The 17,167-nt window shown below is 53.2% G+C and overlaps 3 protein-coding genes across 3 annotated transcripts; 1 reads left to right on the top strand and 2 right to left on the bottom strand.

The window, feature by feature from the left end:
* The first annotated feature begins 55 nt into the window (after positions 1 to 55).
* LOC128730962 (uncharacterized) lies at positions 56 to 1,645 on the top strand. The gene has a single exon (XM_053824054.1). The coding sequence runs from the start codon at positions 56 to 58 to the stop codon at positions 1,316 to 1,318; it is 1,263 nt and encodes a 420-aa protein (XP_053680029.1). The 3' UTR covers positions 1,319 to 1,645.
* A 4,060-nt stretch (positions 1,646 to 5,705) lies between these two features.
* On the bottom strand, positions 5,706 to 8,508 carry LOC128722601 (uncharacterized). The gene is made up of 3 exons (XM_053816278.1): positions 8,327 to 8,508; positions 6,545 to 6,729; positions 5,706 to 6,430 (listed from the first exon to the last, which is right to left on the bottom strand). Exons 1-3 carry the CDS (start codon positions 8,506 to 8,508, stop codon positions 5,706 to 5,708), a joined length of 1,092 nt encoding a protein of 363 aa, XP_053672253.1.
* Positions 8,509 to 14,964: 6,456 nt separating this feature from the next.
* LOC128720345 (uncharacterized) lies at positions 14,965 to 16,434 on the bottom strand. Its single transcript, XM_053814009.1, has 3 exons — positions 16,297 to 16,434; positions 15,377 to 15,635; positions 14,965 to 15,284 (listed from the first exon to the last, which is right to left on the bottom strand). Exons 1-3 carry the CDS (start codon positions 16,432 to 16,434, stop codon positions 14,965 to 14,967), a joined length of 717 nt encoding a protein of 238 aa, XP_053669984.1.
* Positions 16,435 to 17,167: the final 733 nt, after the last annotated feature.

Below are 17,167 nucleotides of genomic sequence, written 5' to 3'. Positions count from 1 at the left end.
CGAGCATGCACACCTGCTATCGCCAGCTTGTTCCTTCGACAGTGTCACTTCGACCATGGAGGCGACTCATCTGGGTCTTTCCGATGGCGACCTCCGCCAAATAGTGGTTCAAAACGCATCCGACCAAGGCCGACCGGCAGGCGAGCTGGGTCGTATCGTACGGACCTCGTTACAGCCCTTCAACCCCAGTCCGGAGGGCTTTCTGGCGGCACACTACGCCCTTGCGATCACGCTCGAGACTCCCAGTGGCCGCAAGGAAGAGTGCACCTTCTTCGTTAAGTGCCTTCCCACCGAGAATGCGGCTTTGGCAAGGTACCTCGAGGAGATCGGTAGCTTCCGAAAGGAGAGCCACGTCCTACAGGACATCGTTGCAGCGATCCAGCGAGTGTGTCCATGGCGTACGATCGCTCCAAGGGTGCTCTGGGCGCATGGTGATCGAGTGTTAGTCATGAACAACCTCAAAATCGCCGGTTACTCGACGGTCAAGCGCGAGAGTGGCTTACTGGATGAACCATTCCTGCGGCAGGCGCTTGAAACGCTTGCCTGTCTGCACGCTGGTTCGATTGTGTTGGAGGAACGCAACGCCCGCACACTGTCGGAGCTATTTCCTGACGTGTTGCGTGAGAATGCGTGGAACTCAAACCCTCAAAGCACGCGTCATCAGGATGTCACCAACGTGATCGAGTTGTACAGCGAGCTGGTTCGGCTGTGCGATCACTGGCCAGAAAGTCGAAAAGCCGCCATTTTGCAGCAGTTGCCAGCGCTAATGCGACGTATCTACGCGTTCGTTGTACCATCCACCGAATTCCGGAACACTCTCAACCACGGGGATCTTTGGTGCAACAACGTGATGTTTCGTTGTGATGCCAAAGGACTCCCCATCGGGTGTGCACTTGTGGACTACCAACTGAGCCGTTACGTGCCACCGGCGTATGATGTCAATCTGCTGCTGTACCTCACGACAGATCGGAAGACACGTGAAACCTCTCGTCCGGCGTTGCTGGACCATTATTACGAGGTATTTGTGGGGGTGCTCGACTGTAATGGGTTGTACGCGAGTGTCATCCTGCCACAGGACTCGTTCCGAAGGTCTGCAGAGGTGTACCGATTGGCTGGACTCATACACGCCACCATGATCAGCGGAGAGGTGACATTGCCGGACGTGTTCTTGCAGCAGGTGTTTGGCAATCTGGAGCTGACGGGAAGCTTCATGCCGATCCAGAAGGTGCGAGTGTGTGTGAAAGCGTTTGAGGCGGACGAGTGCTATCGAAACCGATTGATCGAGCTGATGGAGGAGTTGTTCGCGCACATTCAGTAGGCGACACGGAACTGTCATGAATGTGTGGTGTATGTGATCGAGAAGTGTCACACACTTGTGTGCTTGACAAACAGGCTTGCTTTGATGGATGAAATTGAGGTTTCTTGCAGTGTTTTGACCGAGCGTTTAGGAATAAAATTGGAAGAAATTGTAATCAGCATGAATACTTCATCCGCTGCAAACGTTCAATGCTCCATGAAGTTGATTTGCCTGACAATTCCCAAGAACGTTCATAATGGCACCGCTCGACGGGAAAGTAGCGACACAGTACGATCGATTGCCGAGTTCATTGTATGTCCACAAATGTCCACAACCCGTTCAATGTGAAACGACCAGCGCAAAAGCAAACTCACTTTCAATCGAAATAATACCCACGTAATAACTTTCCTATTCCAATCGAAAGGTCATTGTCGTGCCTGGTGTCCAAGGGCTTTGCTATTTCTCTCGCTCCGTTCGCTCCCGCTAATCCATTACGAAACACCACTTTTCCGGCCGCCATTTTCCCTTCGGAAAGCAAAAGTGTTGTCCGCGATCCCTGCGGCTTACCATCGGCTAGGGTGACTTACTGCTGCCCAAGTGCACGGGCGAGAGAATGGCGCAGGAAAACCTCATCCTCCCTCTGTCTGTTTGTTTGGCTAATCCGCAGCGAATGCAACGAATGGGGCACATTTTTCCCGCCATTTCCCGCGCGGGGGTCACGCGGATGCGGTGCACGGGAAAAATGGCATGCGACGAACGAGACTTTCACTCGGGACTTTGGCACCGGCGCAATCGCATCGGCCACGGGCCACGCGGGTTCAGTCGCGTAAGTTTTATTGCTTCCCTTCCGCGAGATGGATTATGCGGCCCTTTCTCACCCCCCCCCCCATCCTGGAAGATGGAAGGGCACCGTAGAGGGCCCTTCTGCGCTCGGTTCCACCCGTTTCGGGGCATGAGGTTTTTTTTTCGTTGTTTTCGCGCAGCTTTTCCACCGGTTTTGTTTTCTCTCTGCCCCCTGTCACATTCTGCCGGAGTGCTGACGGGAGCACCGCGGCATCCCTTCTACCCGCATACGGTCCCTTTCCTTGGCCCATCTAATGCACCGCGGTGCACCTTACAGCTCGAGTGTTTGCAATTTATTCTTTTGTTCGTTCACGACCACCTTTCGCCTTGCGCAGGTTCACATCGTCACTCGTGCGCGAGCCCGGGACCAGTTTTTCTTTACATCATACACACACACACACACATCCGTGAGCGCGTACGGGTGCAATTTGCGATGGTGCATTCCCGGGTGCATCTGCCTTTCCCGGTGACAGGAGGGCTTTGCCCTTGTTCCGCAGGTCGTTCCCACCTACGCGCTGTGAGTATGTGCAGTACGTGTGTGTTGGAGTTTTCTCGAAACTTGCGATGGAAAGGGGATAAGCTTTTATCAGATGCAGGCTCGGTAGCATTTAAATCATCACACCGAACGATGTACGGTAAGATTCGATCAATAATGACATGTTGAGAAGGTCCCCCGGAAAGTGCAAAGTTGAAGAACTCGCTCGGTATGAGTGTTTCTTTTTTATATTTATTGATCACATTCCGTTTAAATTATCTCAAAAAGGTGATTACAATGCGAGCCCCCGGCTTACCGGGGGTTACCGATGCCGAGGGATTCGTAGGCCCCACGTTTCTGTCTATCTATTATCGTTAGAATTTATCGCCGGAAATTGCTCCGTACACCATCGTTCCCATTTCCCCGGCAGCGGGATCGTGAGTAATCGCACTGCTAGACACGTCGGGCGCCGGTCTCGGAAAGCGAAAAGCCAGAAACGGGGTTTTCACTCAAACGAACCCAACCATTGCCGAGCCAAATCGCATCGAATGCAGGCTCACGATCTGACCCGTGCGCGCCGTTTAGCAGCTCATCCAGGAACCCGGGTGAACGGGGAAGCCCAGCGACAGGGGCGAGAATAATAAAATAAGAGGCAGGAAAACAAGTTTCTTCCCGGGGGAAATTTCAGCAAGCTGATGGGCCGATCAAGTGAGGTAGCCGTGTTGCACCCTCCGCAGGTGACAGCTTCCTCGCCGACGGAAGGAAATGGCGGTTTCGTAACTAAGCGCGGATTAGCGCCGTTCGCTCGTGACATGAAAGTGAAATCGATTACAGAGCCTTCGGTGAGTGAGGCGCTTCCCGGGAACTGCTACGGGTGCCCGATCGATCGAGGTGATCGAGGTGCACCTCGATCCGTGTTCTCTGCTCCGGCATTGTGCATGGTCTATTGTGCCCCAGCTGGGGGCGTGCTGTGAGAAAACGAAGGAACTACCCCTGTTGGAGAGGGTTGCTTTTATGTCCTACCATTTCCGCAACCGGTCCCACCCATCCCGTGACTATAGAGTTAGGCCGTAGGGATGCTATTTACAATGCCACATCGCGTGCGCCTGCGGCTGTTCGACGGAAAGCCTACATTTAGGCGCCTTCGAATTGATCCTGGTAGTCATACTCCGGGCGTCGCTTCCGGTAGGGCAGATCGTCATCGTCGTAGTACTGGTGGCGCTTCCGAGGCTCGATGCTACGCTGCCAGCCTCCTCCACCACCTCCACCACCACCTCCACCATGTTCGTATACCACGTGCTCGGTCGCATGCCCTCCGCTCGATCCAGTTGACTTTTTAAGCCCGTTCTGTGGCGTGTGGGTGCGTGTGTCGGGATGAAAAACGAAGGATGGCGCAAGAGGAAAAACAAAGAGAGAGAGAAAAGAAAAAAAGCAAAAGAGAGTTTGGTTTGAGCGTGTCGTTTTTTGGCACATACAGAGTTGTTGTTAGTGCTGGATCCGACGAAACACGTGCGCGAGCGTATTTACCAGCGTGGAGAAGACGAGCGCGATCTTCGCCATGATCAGCGCCACCGCCGCCAGGACAGCCACCTTGCCGAGGATGATCTGCGCAATCATCGCCATCAGCGCCATCAATGCCATCGAGAACATGTTACCCTTTTGCTTGTGCTTTTTGCCTCGACCTTCGTCCAGTAGCGCTCGTCCTTCACCGTCGATCAGGCTGACCTGGAAAAGGCGCGATTGCACCACTTCATGCAGCTTCCGCAACAATCCATCCCATCCGGTGAAACGAGCCTCCTCTGTTGGTCTCGACAGATCTCGAGTAGCAGACCAGGCTGGGTTACGACTCACGGTCAGAAAGGGCGTAACGTGGAACGTCACGTTAGAGTCTATGGCGCGATCGAGCACATGTAACACTGCACCACGGGCGCACTCCATCAGCTGACCTCTATCGAGACAGGTGCGTGCTCGCTCCAGCAGATGGCGCTGCACGAATGGCGTTGCATTGGAGTCAGTTAGCACTCGCGCTTGGATCAACTCGTCCAACAGGACACTACCACACACTAGCACCCACACGCAGTAACAACTCCGCGGCATTACGGCGAGTTTTCGACGGCCACGGTGGCACTTCCACGATCGAATAGTAAATAGACGCTCCGTACCGATCGGTTGACAGTTTTATAGCTCCTACTTGAAGCGCGCATCTCGGAGGCTGGAATAGTTTACCCTTTTTCGTGAGGTCGCGCCCTTGAAAGCCACCAGACGGAACGTGCACCGTTTCGGGGCATATTAATTGGTGTATGGAGTATGATCTTTTGTGACATCCGAAATGGGTACCACCTCAAGAACCAAGAAATGGGAAACCACCCGTGTTGAAAAGGGAACCAGCACAAAGAAAGTAAACCCGGTCGGTTCGCTATCAATGCCGCACTGAGGGTTGCGTTTTGGGGTGATTAATTAGGCACACGAAGGCGAAATGAGGCCTGCTGGAGTTCCGCCAAGCTCGCGCACCTGTGTTTGTGGATGTGTTTGGGTTAGTAACCCGATTTGGGCCCTTCGAGCGGTGGACATTAGAGCGTGACGTATAATGACTTATTTGGAGGGCCATTTTCCGCACGGAATTGACGCGGCAGTGATGATCTGAGTGTGAAGGAACGAGACCATTGGAGGGTCATATGCGTAGCTGAAAGGGCTTGAGTCACTTGCACTTTTCTTTCTGTCTTGTTCTGACTCTTTGCGTTGTTTACTCAACAATTTTTCTCCATTATTTTATCGCCACAATCAAGCAAACATCGGTACGGTGTTAGAGAAAATTCCGAATGAGCCATCCCGGCACCCACGAAATACATTTTATTTTACAAATAAACTGACGTAAACGTACGCTTCATATAATGAAAATACTGTATCTTTGCGCCCTTTCACTCAAGGACCTTCGTTAAGCGCTAAAGCGCAAGTATAATAAAAAAAAGCTTCACATGTGACCTTCACCTTTGGCTTGGCCGGCAAAGGACACTCGTGCCTAATACTGCTTAGTTCGCTTGTTTTTGGTTAGCTCTTCAAAGGACCTCGAACGAGGAGTCCCTTCTGGTCCTAGTGATCGCTCCAGGCAAAGTTTCGGCCGCTTGATCCTGCACCGGCACCATCCTCTGGGAGCGTTCGTTCGTTTCGCTCCGTTGCGAGGTCAGCCGTGACAAAAGGATAATCGGCTCCTCCACCAGGACCTCCAGTACCGGGTCCGTGCGGTTGCTGCTCCCGTTCATAGAACTTCCGCTCGAATAGTCGCGCCGTGCGATCCTTTAGCATCTGTTGCTTCTCGTATTCATAGAACTTGTCTACCAGCGACGAAGCTGTTTGTGGCTCCACGCGTTCATCCAGGTTCAGGAACTTGTCCTTCTTCTTGTAATAACCACCGCTCGTGTGGTCGTGTGATGACGATCCCGACGAACCGCTGTGATATTCGTCGTTATGGTGGTGATGATGATGATGCTGATGATGCCCATCATAGTCGGGACTGTCAGCGAGCGGGTTGTTGTATCGGAAGGGCTTCGATCCGAACCCAAACCCACCGTGACCAGCGAATCCACTGAGTCCTCCTACGCCTCCTCCAAACCCACCGAACCCACCGTACGGCAGTGACGGCGCCAGGAAGGATCCATACCCGAACAATCCGGACAGGAAAAGCGCAATCTTACCCAGGATGAGGGCTTTTTTACTGAGCAGAATCAACCCGCCGAATACGAGCGGCAGCAACGTGGCCAAGTTGAACTTCAACCCCAACAGGAACGGCACCACGAAGCTTTTCGTCAGGATGCGCGCTAAGAGAAAAAGAGAGCGTAAGCTTTGGGGGAGCTTGTACGCGAGCTTGCACACAAGTGTGTTGCGTGAAAGCTGGTACATAGCGCCTGGGAGCTTTCGACAACTGAACGTACCTGTGGACTTCTCTTCGAACAGCGACCGTTCGTCGTGCTGCACGGATGGGTCGAGGACGAATTCGAGTAAACCGGCCGCCCCAAGGGTTGGTCCCAGCTTCAGTTTCAACCCCGGATAGATGATGCCCATGTCCCAGAGCAGCTGGCGCTGGGCGATGACGGCACCCGCGTTCTCGAGGATGCCTCTGTACACGGTGGAAAAAGTGGAGAAAAAAAAAAACGAAACCAGGTGAGCGAGTGCGAAGGTGCGATTTACAGTCCCGCGTGATTGCGAACCAGTGACGCACCCGATCGGATGGGCCCCAGGTTCCGTTACGATTTAAAGGGGAGGGTTGCCGCGCGATATCGAATCGGGCGAAGATCAAAGCGATGGCGCGCGATGGAATTAAATGAGTGAAGAGTCGAATGGCGTGGACGAGCTTTTTGTTGTTTGCTTTGGTTCGCTTCCGATGTTCCAATTTTAGCCGCGGATTTGATCGCTCTTCGGCCGCGAGTGGGTAGCGCTTGGGTGCGCTAATTAGTGTGATACGAGTCGCAGAGGGAAAACAGAAGCCAAAGAGAAGCAGCAAAACAAAAAAATGCTCAGCACCTATACGGATAGGTGAGCCAGCTTGTTCGCGATTTGGGTGAAATTCGAGCCACCGAAGCTGTGCATTGCGACAGGCTGACTGAGTTGCCATGGACGAATATGATGCGTGGGCCACAAATCGCAACGCAACGGAAGTAATGGAACGGAAGTACCCTTGAACAGAAATTAGCTCCAGAAGACGAGGGAAGCTGCACGGAAATTCGCGCTTCAGATTACGATGTGCAGTGGCGTTGCCTTCGTAGCGTGCCTAAAGCGTGTGACCGATGTATTTGACATGCCGATAAACAGGAATCAGTGGTAAAATCGACCCATCTGATAGCTTACTCTGGCAGGCATTGTTCGCTTAAGCAACATTTTCAATCCCTAGAATGCCTACCAAAGCCGAGCCACTATCTGCCGCTTGATTGGCATCCGTTGTCCTAGCGCGAGGGTGCCACGAATCGAGTGCTCGAAATTGGATAGCTAATTGAGATATTAATTACGCTCGTTTCATCGAACGCCGAGTGGGCGCCGGCTAAAATTGGCCTAGGTTTCGGTGTGGTAGGCAACCGGCGTCAGCTAGAAAGCCTTTGCAGGAGCTTTTGCGAACACAGCTTGCTCGTGAGGGATAATTTTCGTGACCCTTGAAAATCGTTCGTTTGACACCGTCCTTACACGCGTAGGGCCAATGACGAGCACTCACGCTAACTGGCAATGGGTGGAATGTAATCCTCCTCCCCCCAGCGGATGTCAAAGCAGCTCGGAACGCAAGCCCTTTCGCGAGCGCATTAGGGCTTCGGCATGAAAAAGCACACCGACGTGGCCACGCGCAATCGAATCGCACCCAAAAGCAACCGTTCGCTTGTTTTCCGTTCCGTTTCGCACTTGATCGTAATTTATTCATAGCACACCAGCTCGACCGGCGCATCCCACAACCCGAACCGGCGCGAGAGTGGCCTGCGTTCCCAATTCGGCCGATTGACACAAATTCCATTCCGGGACGGGGTGGTTTGTTTTTGGTTTTGGTTTTGGTTTTGGGAAGCCGGAACGCGCGGCAGCATTCCAGGGTGGTGGAGTGTTTGTGGGGTGGTTATGTTTGGATTTTCCGTCCCGTTGCGTATCGATTGGAGTCGCGCGCGCCACTGGCATCGATCGTCTTCCCTTTTTTTGCTTTTCATTGTTCGCCGCGCTTTGGTGCTGGTGTGGCCACTTGCCTGAAGTCGAGCGGATCGTGGTCGACAATGTTCGGGATGATGCGGGATGCGGGGGTGAGGGATTCGTCCTTGATCACGAGGAGACCACTCGTGAGCGTGTAGTTGTTGGCCTCCTCGAGAAACTGCAGCGAGGATAGAGCCTGTTGTCCGGCGCATTGCAGCAATCCAGGCGTCGGCGTCATTCGAATGCAGTAATCGAACGTGTCAAGTTGGGCTTGGACCACGCGTCCTGCGGTAAGGACGACGGCTAATAGCACGCGCACTCGTACGGTGGTCATGATCCTGGGGCGGTGTAAGACACTCACTTAAGAAAACACACCTAAAGCCCGCGAAAGCACTCGTCCTTTCGGCGTATTGTCACTTCACTTGGTTGCGGGTCTCTCGGATCTCCTGCCCAGTTACGGATGTTCCGGTGGATTTGGTTCCGGCGTCTCTCGGGGGCACACTGAACGCGAAAACGGTGGCCAATATTGTATATATATCTCCGGTAGGGCCTTCGCTGTGACCGGGCTTTGTTAGGGATGATTCTTCCCCCGCCCTGTGGGAATCAGAAGCGGTAATAATAATGATAATAATAATGCTAAAATGCAGCCGTGATGCCGCGCGAATGCTGACGCGACGAAAAGCGCAAAGAGGATGAAGAAATTTACGCGTTTTGGCCGGGAAAATGGACCCGGACGTGGTGGGAAACGTCGCTGAAAAGCACAACAATGCGACCGGGTCAGCGATCCGTATCGCCCATGGTTTGCGACCACCCGTGGATCCTCCGTGCGATTATGAGTGCACATTTACATAACCATTTTCCGATGCTGCCCTTCCTGTCATCCCCGTGCACGCACCCAACAAAACGAGAGGAATTACGTGCGCAACCGAACCGGATGGAAACTCACGCCCGGGCTCGAGTGAAAATTGTCCCACCCCCAAACGGGTGCCCACGAAGAAAGGAAAAGCCTCGCGGGGTCATCGGTTACGTCCAAGTGGTGCCACCCCTTGACCGGTGACGTCATTGCGGTCGGTGTTGCTACGCGACCGAAAGGGCCCATTGAACTAATTTCATTTCGCTTTTTTAAGCCCTTTTTTACAAGGGTCAGTCGCCGGTGGGGATGAAACCACCCACCCAGGGTCATGCAAGCCAACAAGCCGAATGAGTGGTTGTTTTTTGAAGGGTTTTTGATTTATTTATTTATTTATTTTTTGCATCCTCCCCCAAACTTTGGTTAATAACAACCGACATTAATAGCGCAGCTGAAAGCGGACCTCACCCGAAAGAGACTTTCCGGCCCGGTTGGGTGTGTGATTGAAGGGTTTCACGGTCGGAGTTAATGTCCGGTACATTACGGATATGATTCCTACCCGAGGGAACAAACCCACCACGAAAGCATACCCATGTTGGGCCCACCCAGTAACACAGCAATCAGCGGAAGTGATTGCGCGAAAAGGGGCCATTTCGCCAGCCGGGTCTGGAGCCCGTCGATCCTGTTCGGTTTTTTTTCCTACCACCGTTGTTCGTGGGTTCGCTTTTTGTTCCATTTCGGCTCGGATTTTTTTTGTGTGCGTTCTCCATGTTTGCGAACCTAAAAGTTGACCCCCCAAGCCGGTCAGTTCCCGCGAATTGAAAGGGATCATCCCGTACGCGGGTTGCGGTTGCGTGTGGCCGGCCATTTAGCGGGTCCAGCACGCACGAGCAGAAAGATAAAGACGTTTCCCTTTCGTTCGTTACGCGGGAAAGCGACATGCGGCGAGCTTTGACCTCACTCTCCGGCCCAAAAGGAAACGGTGGAAAAAGAACTCCGGTTCCCATGGTGGCGGATCTCGTTTTCGGGGTGGTGCAAAAAATAAAAAATAAAGCAACCGAGTGGAGATGAAATAAATCGTAAAAAAAAATAAACTCACCGCGCGGATCACGCGAAAGTCAGGCGAACCGAAAGTGAAAGTGCCGGATCTCGCAGGATCGCAAAGGCGGAACGCAAAAGCCCCAACAGAATGTGCCGAAAGTGGCCGCACCGGAAGTGGTCCGGGTGGATGGGACGGGGGGTTGTGCTTTCTTGGGTTGCAATTTTTCGGTGAAATGAACGGCCAACCATCGCACGCCGCACAATGGGCGATGCGAATTTTCGCTTATTATGCGTTCGCATCCGGCCCTGCCCGAGCGAAAGTGATCCTCCTGATGCGGAGGTTGTCGCACCAGCGAGATGGCGCATAATTACGGCAGGTGTGTTTGATACGGTGCCGGTGGGTTACTTTTTTTTGGCATTTTGCGACGACGTTCGTGCGACGGGGGCTTGCTTTTAAAACGCCATTTGGTTGTTTCTGTTTGAACGCTGGAGGAGCGTGGAATTGTACACTGTTGTGTTACGTTTGTGAACATTTCGTTCATCTGTGAGTTAATGAAGGTCTAATATGAAATCATAATGACGCGAACACTTTTAAAACTCATTAGTTGTTGAACTCATTTTTCGGTTGTTTTTTTTGCGCATCTCAACATAAAGAGCACGGAACGATGAACAATGAGAGCGTGATTGAGTAAAGCTTTCATGATGCCTTGCAGCGTGTTTACGCACAATATAGAAGCAGATCGATCGATTGAATGAGGTTCTAGATCATAACAAAAAATATTGGTCGTTGGTTAGTTGAGTGCTTCGGATTACCTTTGCTTTTGCATCTCAAAAAGAGTGCGTTTCAGGTATGAATTCCTGAACAAAGAAGCAATTTTCGCAAGAATGCCCGTTGGCGAACAAACAATGAGCATAATTTCTCTGCCGTCCATTGGCCGTTAATAGCAGCGTGTAATTTTCGCAGTTTTGTCCAACCATAACCACCATCGAAACGGCAGAGAAGCTGTTCGCCAGGCGGAATACGAGTTTCGTGTCATTATAACTTTCACCTCACACCGCACACACAGATGCTCGTGAAGCAAAACTATTATCGCAGTGCGCGTGAGTGTGTGCATTTGTGGCTTCTCGAGACCGACATCGATTCCTTCCTCACAGAGCCGAATGTTGGGTGAAATGGGATACGGTCCCGGTCCGGCTCGGTGGGGTTTTATTGCGACGAATTAATAACACATTTCCGCGTCCCAGATACGCCGGATATCGGTGGCTAAATCTCGGTCCACGCCGCGTGCCTTATCTGGCTCACTTTCCGACTCCAAAATCTGCTCTAGGTCACGCAAACAAGCCATCGATACGAGGCACCTCTCCCCACGTGTAGGCATGCTAATTGTTACGCAGCAACACCGCTTCCCGGCTCGCAATAGGGAGTGCAATAAGCGTACGTGTGAGTGTGCGGTATGCTCCCCATTCGGCAGCGAAGTAGGTAAGCTGCAGCTCGCACCGGAGATGATTGGGTTGGAAAATTGAGGTGGCGGAAAAACGGAAAACCAACAGCAGTAGCAGCCAGCCATCCAAAGGAAATGGCTCTGCAACAACAGTTAACCTTTTAGCGCGATAATTCACCGGTTCGGGAGGCGGAATCGAGTGGTGGCTGGAAAATTGGCACAGGCACAATTAGGCCGGCACTTGCGGCTTATGCATGGTGGCTAATGGGGCTCGGAACGCGCGCGCGGCTCGATGGCTCGTGGATGCTAGATTCGGCTGCATTTCGCTGCTTATGCACCGATAAGCGTACGGTTCCGACCGCCGTCCATGTGCCTGCGGGAAAGCTAGCATAAAAGCTAATAAATGCGCATCAAAATGCATGTGTGTTTGCGGGCGTTTACCAAAAAAAAAAAACACTTCCAACCACCGAGCCACTTACTCGGACTGGATTGTGCTTTTTTGGGATAAAATTAATACCACCCCGAATAAGAGAGAGAAAAAAAATGATAATACCACATTACATTGAACGAGAGCGCGGTTACTTTAGCCGCACGATTCCAGCGGCCCTTGTAGCTCGTAAAAAAAATGCAAATGAAAACAAAACGGATCCCCCAAAAACAGGTACTTCGGAAATGGACAAGAAGAAATTTCTCCGAAAACCCAAACGCACGCAGCAACAACTTCTCGCCCACCTGTGGCCCCGGTTCGTGGGCCTTCGACGGGGCGGCACTAAAAGTAAAAATATTATCGAAAGCCAACCGAACCAGCCCTGAGTCCTGGGTTAACCGGGGCGTTTTTGTGTCTGTGTGTTCGCTGGCTCGTCCCGATCGCCGATGAAAATCGTCCAGTTCGTTCGTGACCGGTCTGGGAGGTTTTTTTTTATTATTATTTTTATTTTATTTTCCTACTTTTCGTGGCCTTTCCTTCTGCTCCTGCCTTGCGGCGGTGTTGAATGACGACCGAAAAATAAAATAAAAAAAAAATAACGATATACACTCAACGATAAACTGAAACTTTCTCCTGGTCTACCGGACGGCGTGTTCTGATTCATGCCGCTGAACGTTGATGGGGAGCAAATAAAACGAAAGAAATACGACCCGCCGGGTATGAGTAAGTGCGGGCTCTCGATTGCTCCCAAATCCCAAGCCCAACTCGGGAAGCCAACCCCAAGCTGGCGTGGAACACTTTCGATCTCGCTTCTCACCGGCCGCTTCTTGACACACATTGCACTTTCCCTTCCGGAGCAGGAGCAGGAACAAAGAGATGGAAAACTAGAAAGCAAAGCGAGAGAGAGAGAGAGAGAGAGAGAGAGATAGCGAGAGAAGGAAGTTTGGTTGAGAGGACTCCTCCGGCAGGAGCATCGAAGCCGCTCGGGAAGAGAAGGGACGCGCACAAAAAGGTGAAGGACCGTTCGAACCTTGCCCATGATCGCAGCTGAACGATCACTTTCCCCAAAAGCCGGTTTCTGGTACGGCGTCTCGTTTACGATCGCCTCGAAACCGTGTACCCTGGGGGGGGAGTGTGCGTGTGTGCGTTTTCTTGGCATTTCTAGTCCTTCAAACGATGGAGTCGATTTCTTTCGTTTGGCTGTCAAATCCAACAGCCGATCATGAAGCGGAGGCTGAAATTCGAGGTAAAACTTCGAGCTGGAACCGAAAGTTGAGCACGTTTGTCAAACGATCTGGGTAAAAAACACAGCAACCACAGAAAAACACAAATAAAATGGCAGCCGTAGCCGGCGTAGTCGGGGGCAGCTTCTGTTTTGATTCATTTTATTTCATTTTGCTGTCAAAGTTTTTGTTTTGGAATTGCTTACTCACTCTCGCATCCCTCCGGTGCATGGCCCGGAGGGCTAGTGGGGGTGGGGGGGAAAACGTCGGAGAGGGAGTTTTTTTTCTTAAAAGAGGGGGGGCGCGAAGCGCGGAAAGGGAAGAATTAAAGTTACAATAATTTAAACAATAAATAACAGAACAGATCATTCTTACAAAAAACGTTCTTTTTCCCCCGGGGGTGGATGTCTGGGAGAGGTGATCGCACCCCGCGTTGTCCCAATTTACCCGCCTTCGGCTTGATGCCGTTTTTCTGCCCGTATGTGTGTACGTGTGCGTGTACGTGTGAAGAAGATGCGCCACATTCGCACAAGCAAACGAGCAAAAAAAAAATATATATCCGGCGAGAGGTGAGAATAGATCGAGCAAAGTAGGTGAATAAACACCCAAAGTTCGATCACCGGGCGATCGTTGAAGGTAGCGAAGTGGCAATGGGATCGCAGCCCCTGTATCACTCCGCATTGCACCCCCAAAAAAGGGTGCACCCCTCGAAACCGCTCGCAAAAGGGCTCGGGAAGCGCGCTGTCGCTTGCTCCCGGCAATGATCGATCGATCGAGAGAAAGTGAAAACTCGAGGCCGCCATTCGATTCCACCCCCGGATGCGGGGGTGGCGAGGCGGCGAGCGAGAGAGAGAGAGAGATCGAGAAAGGGTAAGTTCAACCGGGTACGGGGTTGATAAAAAAAAAGAGAGCCACCCTTCGAGAGAGGTGGCGTGAGAAAAGATCGCGGAAAAACAAACCGACAACGGGCTTCAAGGGTTTGGGTGGGGGTGCCGGGTTGGGTGGGCGGATGGATGGAGTCCTCTCCTTACCACCTTCCCCTTCCTCCCTTCCTCCCTCCCTCCCCTCCCGGGGGGGTCAAAAACAACTGCATAGAGATGGTCCCACGGGAGTGGGCGACCGAAGGATCGCGATCCTGGCGGTCAATAAATTAATTTAAATAATTTTTCCTGCGCTGAGCTCCGGTTTGCTGCGTGGGTGTTTTTGTGGGTGCGTCCTGTTTGCGCCTGTGGCTGAGTGAGTCCTGTGGCTGGTCGGGGGCGGGCCCTGGAGCCTGACGTCGCCGCTTCCCGGGGGTGGTTTCTTCTCGTGCGGCCCCTTAACGGTCACACGGCTCGAAAATCGCACCCTACCGAAAGGGCCCGTGGGGGGTGGTGTCAGGGACAGGGGGTAGTGGGGGCTGGCTGCGTGTGTAGGTATGTTGGTGTGTGCGCGTTTGCGAATAAATTAAACTAAGCTAAGCTCCTGCTCCTGCCGCCTGCCGGCGCTCCATGCCAAGACGCTCACTCACGCGCTCTCTTTTCTCTTCACTTCGCTTCACGAAGGGATGATTTTCGCAGCCCCACGCCGGTTGGGGCTCGGGGTGGTTCTGCTGCTGCTGCTGCTGCTGGTGGTGGTATTGTTGGTGATGGTGTTGGCCGGGCGTGTTCGGAGACGACCGGGCGCCTCTGGCTTCCCGTGCGTGCGTGCGTGCGTGCGTGGTATGGCAAGCTTACTGGGCGTGAGCGCTGTAGGCCAGGTTCTGGGCGGCATCCAGCGAGCGGGAATAACCGTGGTGGTCATCGTACGAGCTCGAGTGGGAGTAGTGTGGGTGGGCGACCACCTCGTAGCTCTGCTCTCCCTTCTTGTCGAACAGCTTCTTGAGCGCGATGATGGCGGACAGGATGAGGGCGATCTTGCCGACGATCAGAGCCTTGAAGGCGATCAGAGCCAGGGCACCGAGGGCGAGCGGGAGCAGAGCGGCGGCCTTCAGCTTGAGGAGGAGGAGCAGGGGAAGGAGCAGCTTCTTGACCTTCTTCTTCTTGCCACGAGCTGTCGCAAACACAGAGAGAGAGAGAGCGAGAGAGGGATCACGTTAGACGATCGTGGGTCGCCAGAAAAATCGCCAGAAAAGTGCGACCTACCTTCATCCAGCGAGCGCTGCATGTCCTCGATCGATTCCTTCGGTACCTGGAACTGGAGGGTGTGGGTGCCGAGGAAGCGGGCGGCACGTTCGACGAGCAGTCCATCGATCTCGGATTCGCGGGCTTCCGGTTCAGCGGGCAGCGAGATATCGTTCAGGGAACGGCCCTTCGCGGAGTCCTTTTCGGTCTGCACAAACTTGATGCCGTCGGTGATCACGAAATCACCTTCAGCGTTGTCGGCCAGGCGCAGTGCACGTTCCTATCGATCCAGACAGATGCAACCGAGAGAGAGAGAGAGAGAGAGAGCGAGAGAGAAACAACGAAAGAGAGAGAGAGAGAACAAATATAGGTTAGTGGCATTCAACAGCGAGTCCGCTCGGAGTGGATATGGCCTTCAACGTGTTGCATCCCAGTCATTCCAGAGTGATGGCTTCTTGATGACTTCTTGATGGCATCTCTACCCACCCGCTTAGCTACCCTTTCATCCCACCTTATCGCTTACTTCCCACCCGACAAATCAAGCCAATTTTCCTTCCTTTCCCGTCAGTCGAGCCCATCTGACGACTTGGGCTCTTGAGTGGGACAGATCGAATGCGGTTTGCCCATAGATGTCATGGGATGCAGCGATCGTACAGGTGTCTGCGAATCCTCAACAACGGAGGGAAGCAAAAACAAAATGGAGATCGTCTGCACAATCCGAACCAAACGAGCCCGATCGTGCGCATTTCTAGCACAGATCGCAACGAGCAGCCACAATCGCACGCAGATCGCCCCATTGCGAGCCGGTTTTGGGATGATTATGCGATTATGATGTTTTTCTCCGGTTTTTCACGTTTTCCCTCGTTTATCCGTTGCAACTCGGGCTCGTAATCACACAGGTCCCGTGACCATTCCCAGACGGTCGAATGCCGGTGGCTTACCTTGGCGCACAGGACGATCGACTTTTCACCGCAGTCCCGCACGAACTTCAGGGCGGAGGTTAGTAATCCATCGGCTTCCGAGGATGGGGCGGCGACGGCCACGGCCAGGACGGCGAACAACACATAGAACTGCTTCATTGCGTTTTGCTCAACACACGCTTCGCTCACGGTCACACTCTGAACACACTGTTTAGTCCTTGCGGGAATCCTTTTCTCACTCTCACTCCTTTTCCTTCTCTCGTTCTCGCTCTCTGCGTCACTCCTGCGCACACTTGCACACTAGTTTGCACCACTTGCGGGGGTTTTTGTTTCTGCTCACTGCCAAGCCCGGATGAATCCTAGCTGGAAGGCAGGCCGTTGTTAATTGTCGGAAGGCAACCGGTGAACTGTGACTGGAAGACAATGCTGCCGCGGGTTTTATTCTCTTTCGCCGGCCCGCGTCCGATAACCGGCCACGGCCTGCGGACCCTCGGGCGTTCGGTTGGTCCGGGCGTCTTCCCACCACCACCACCACCACCGAGATCCGCCAATGGTCCACGGGCTGGCCAGAGCGATCGCGAGCGCGACCGTGCATGCGAGCAAGCGAGCCGGCACGATCCTTCCTGCCAGCGTTTGGGGGGGCCCATTGGGGGTGGAGGGAGGGAGCGATGGGTGAGGGAAACGATCGCGCTAGCCCGACGAGATGCACTCACACACATCGCGCCGCTAACAGCGCCGCTTTACCGTTGAGTTTTCTTTCACTTCACTATCGCCATCGACACCTACACTGGCGGATGGGAGGGGAGAGGGTTGTATGAAGGTAGAGAAGCTGGGAGAGGTGGTGGAAGGGAAGGTGAGAAGGGGGCCGAGGAGCGAGGAGTGCAGACGCGTG

The sequence above is a fragment of the Anopheles nili genome, chromosome 2, assembly GCF_943737925.1.
Source record: "Anopheles nili chromosome 2, idAnoNiliSN_F5_01, whole genome shotgun sequence".
NCBI lineage: Eukaryota > Metazoa > Arthropoda > Insecta > Diptera > Culicidae > Anopheles > Anopheles nili.
This window is presented reverse-complemented; position numbering and strand designations above follow the sequence as displayed.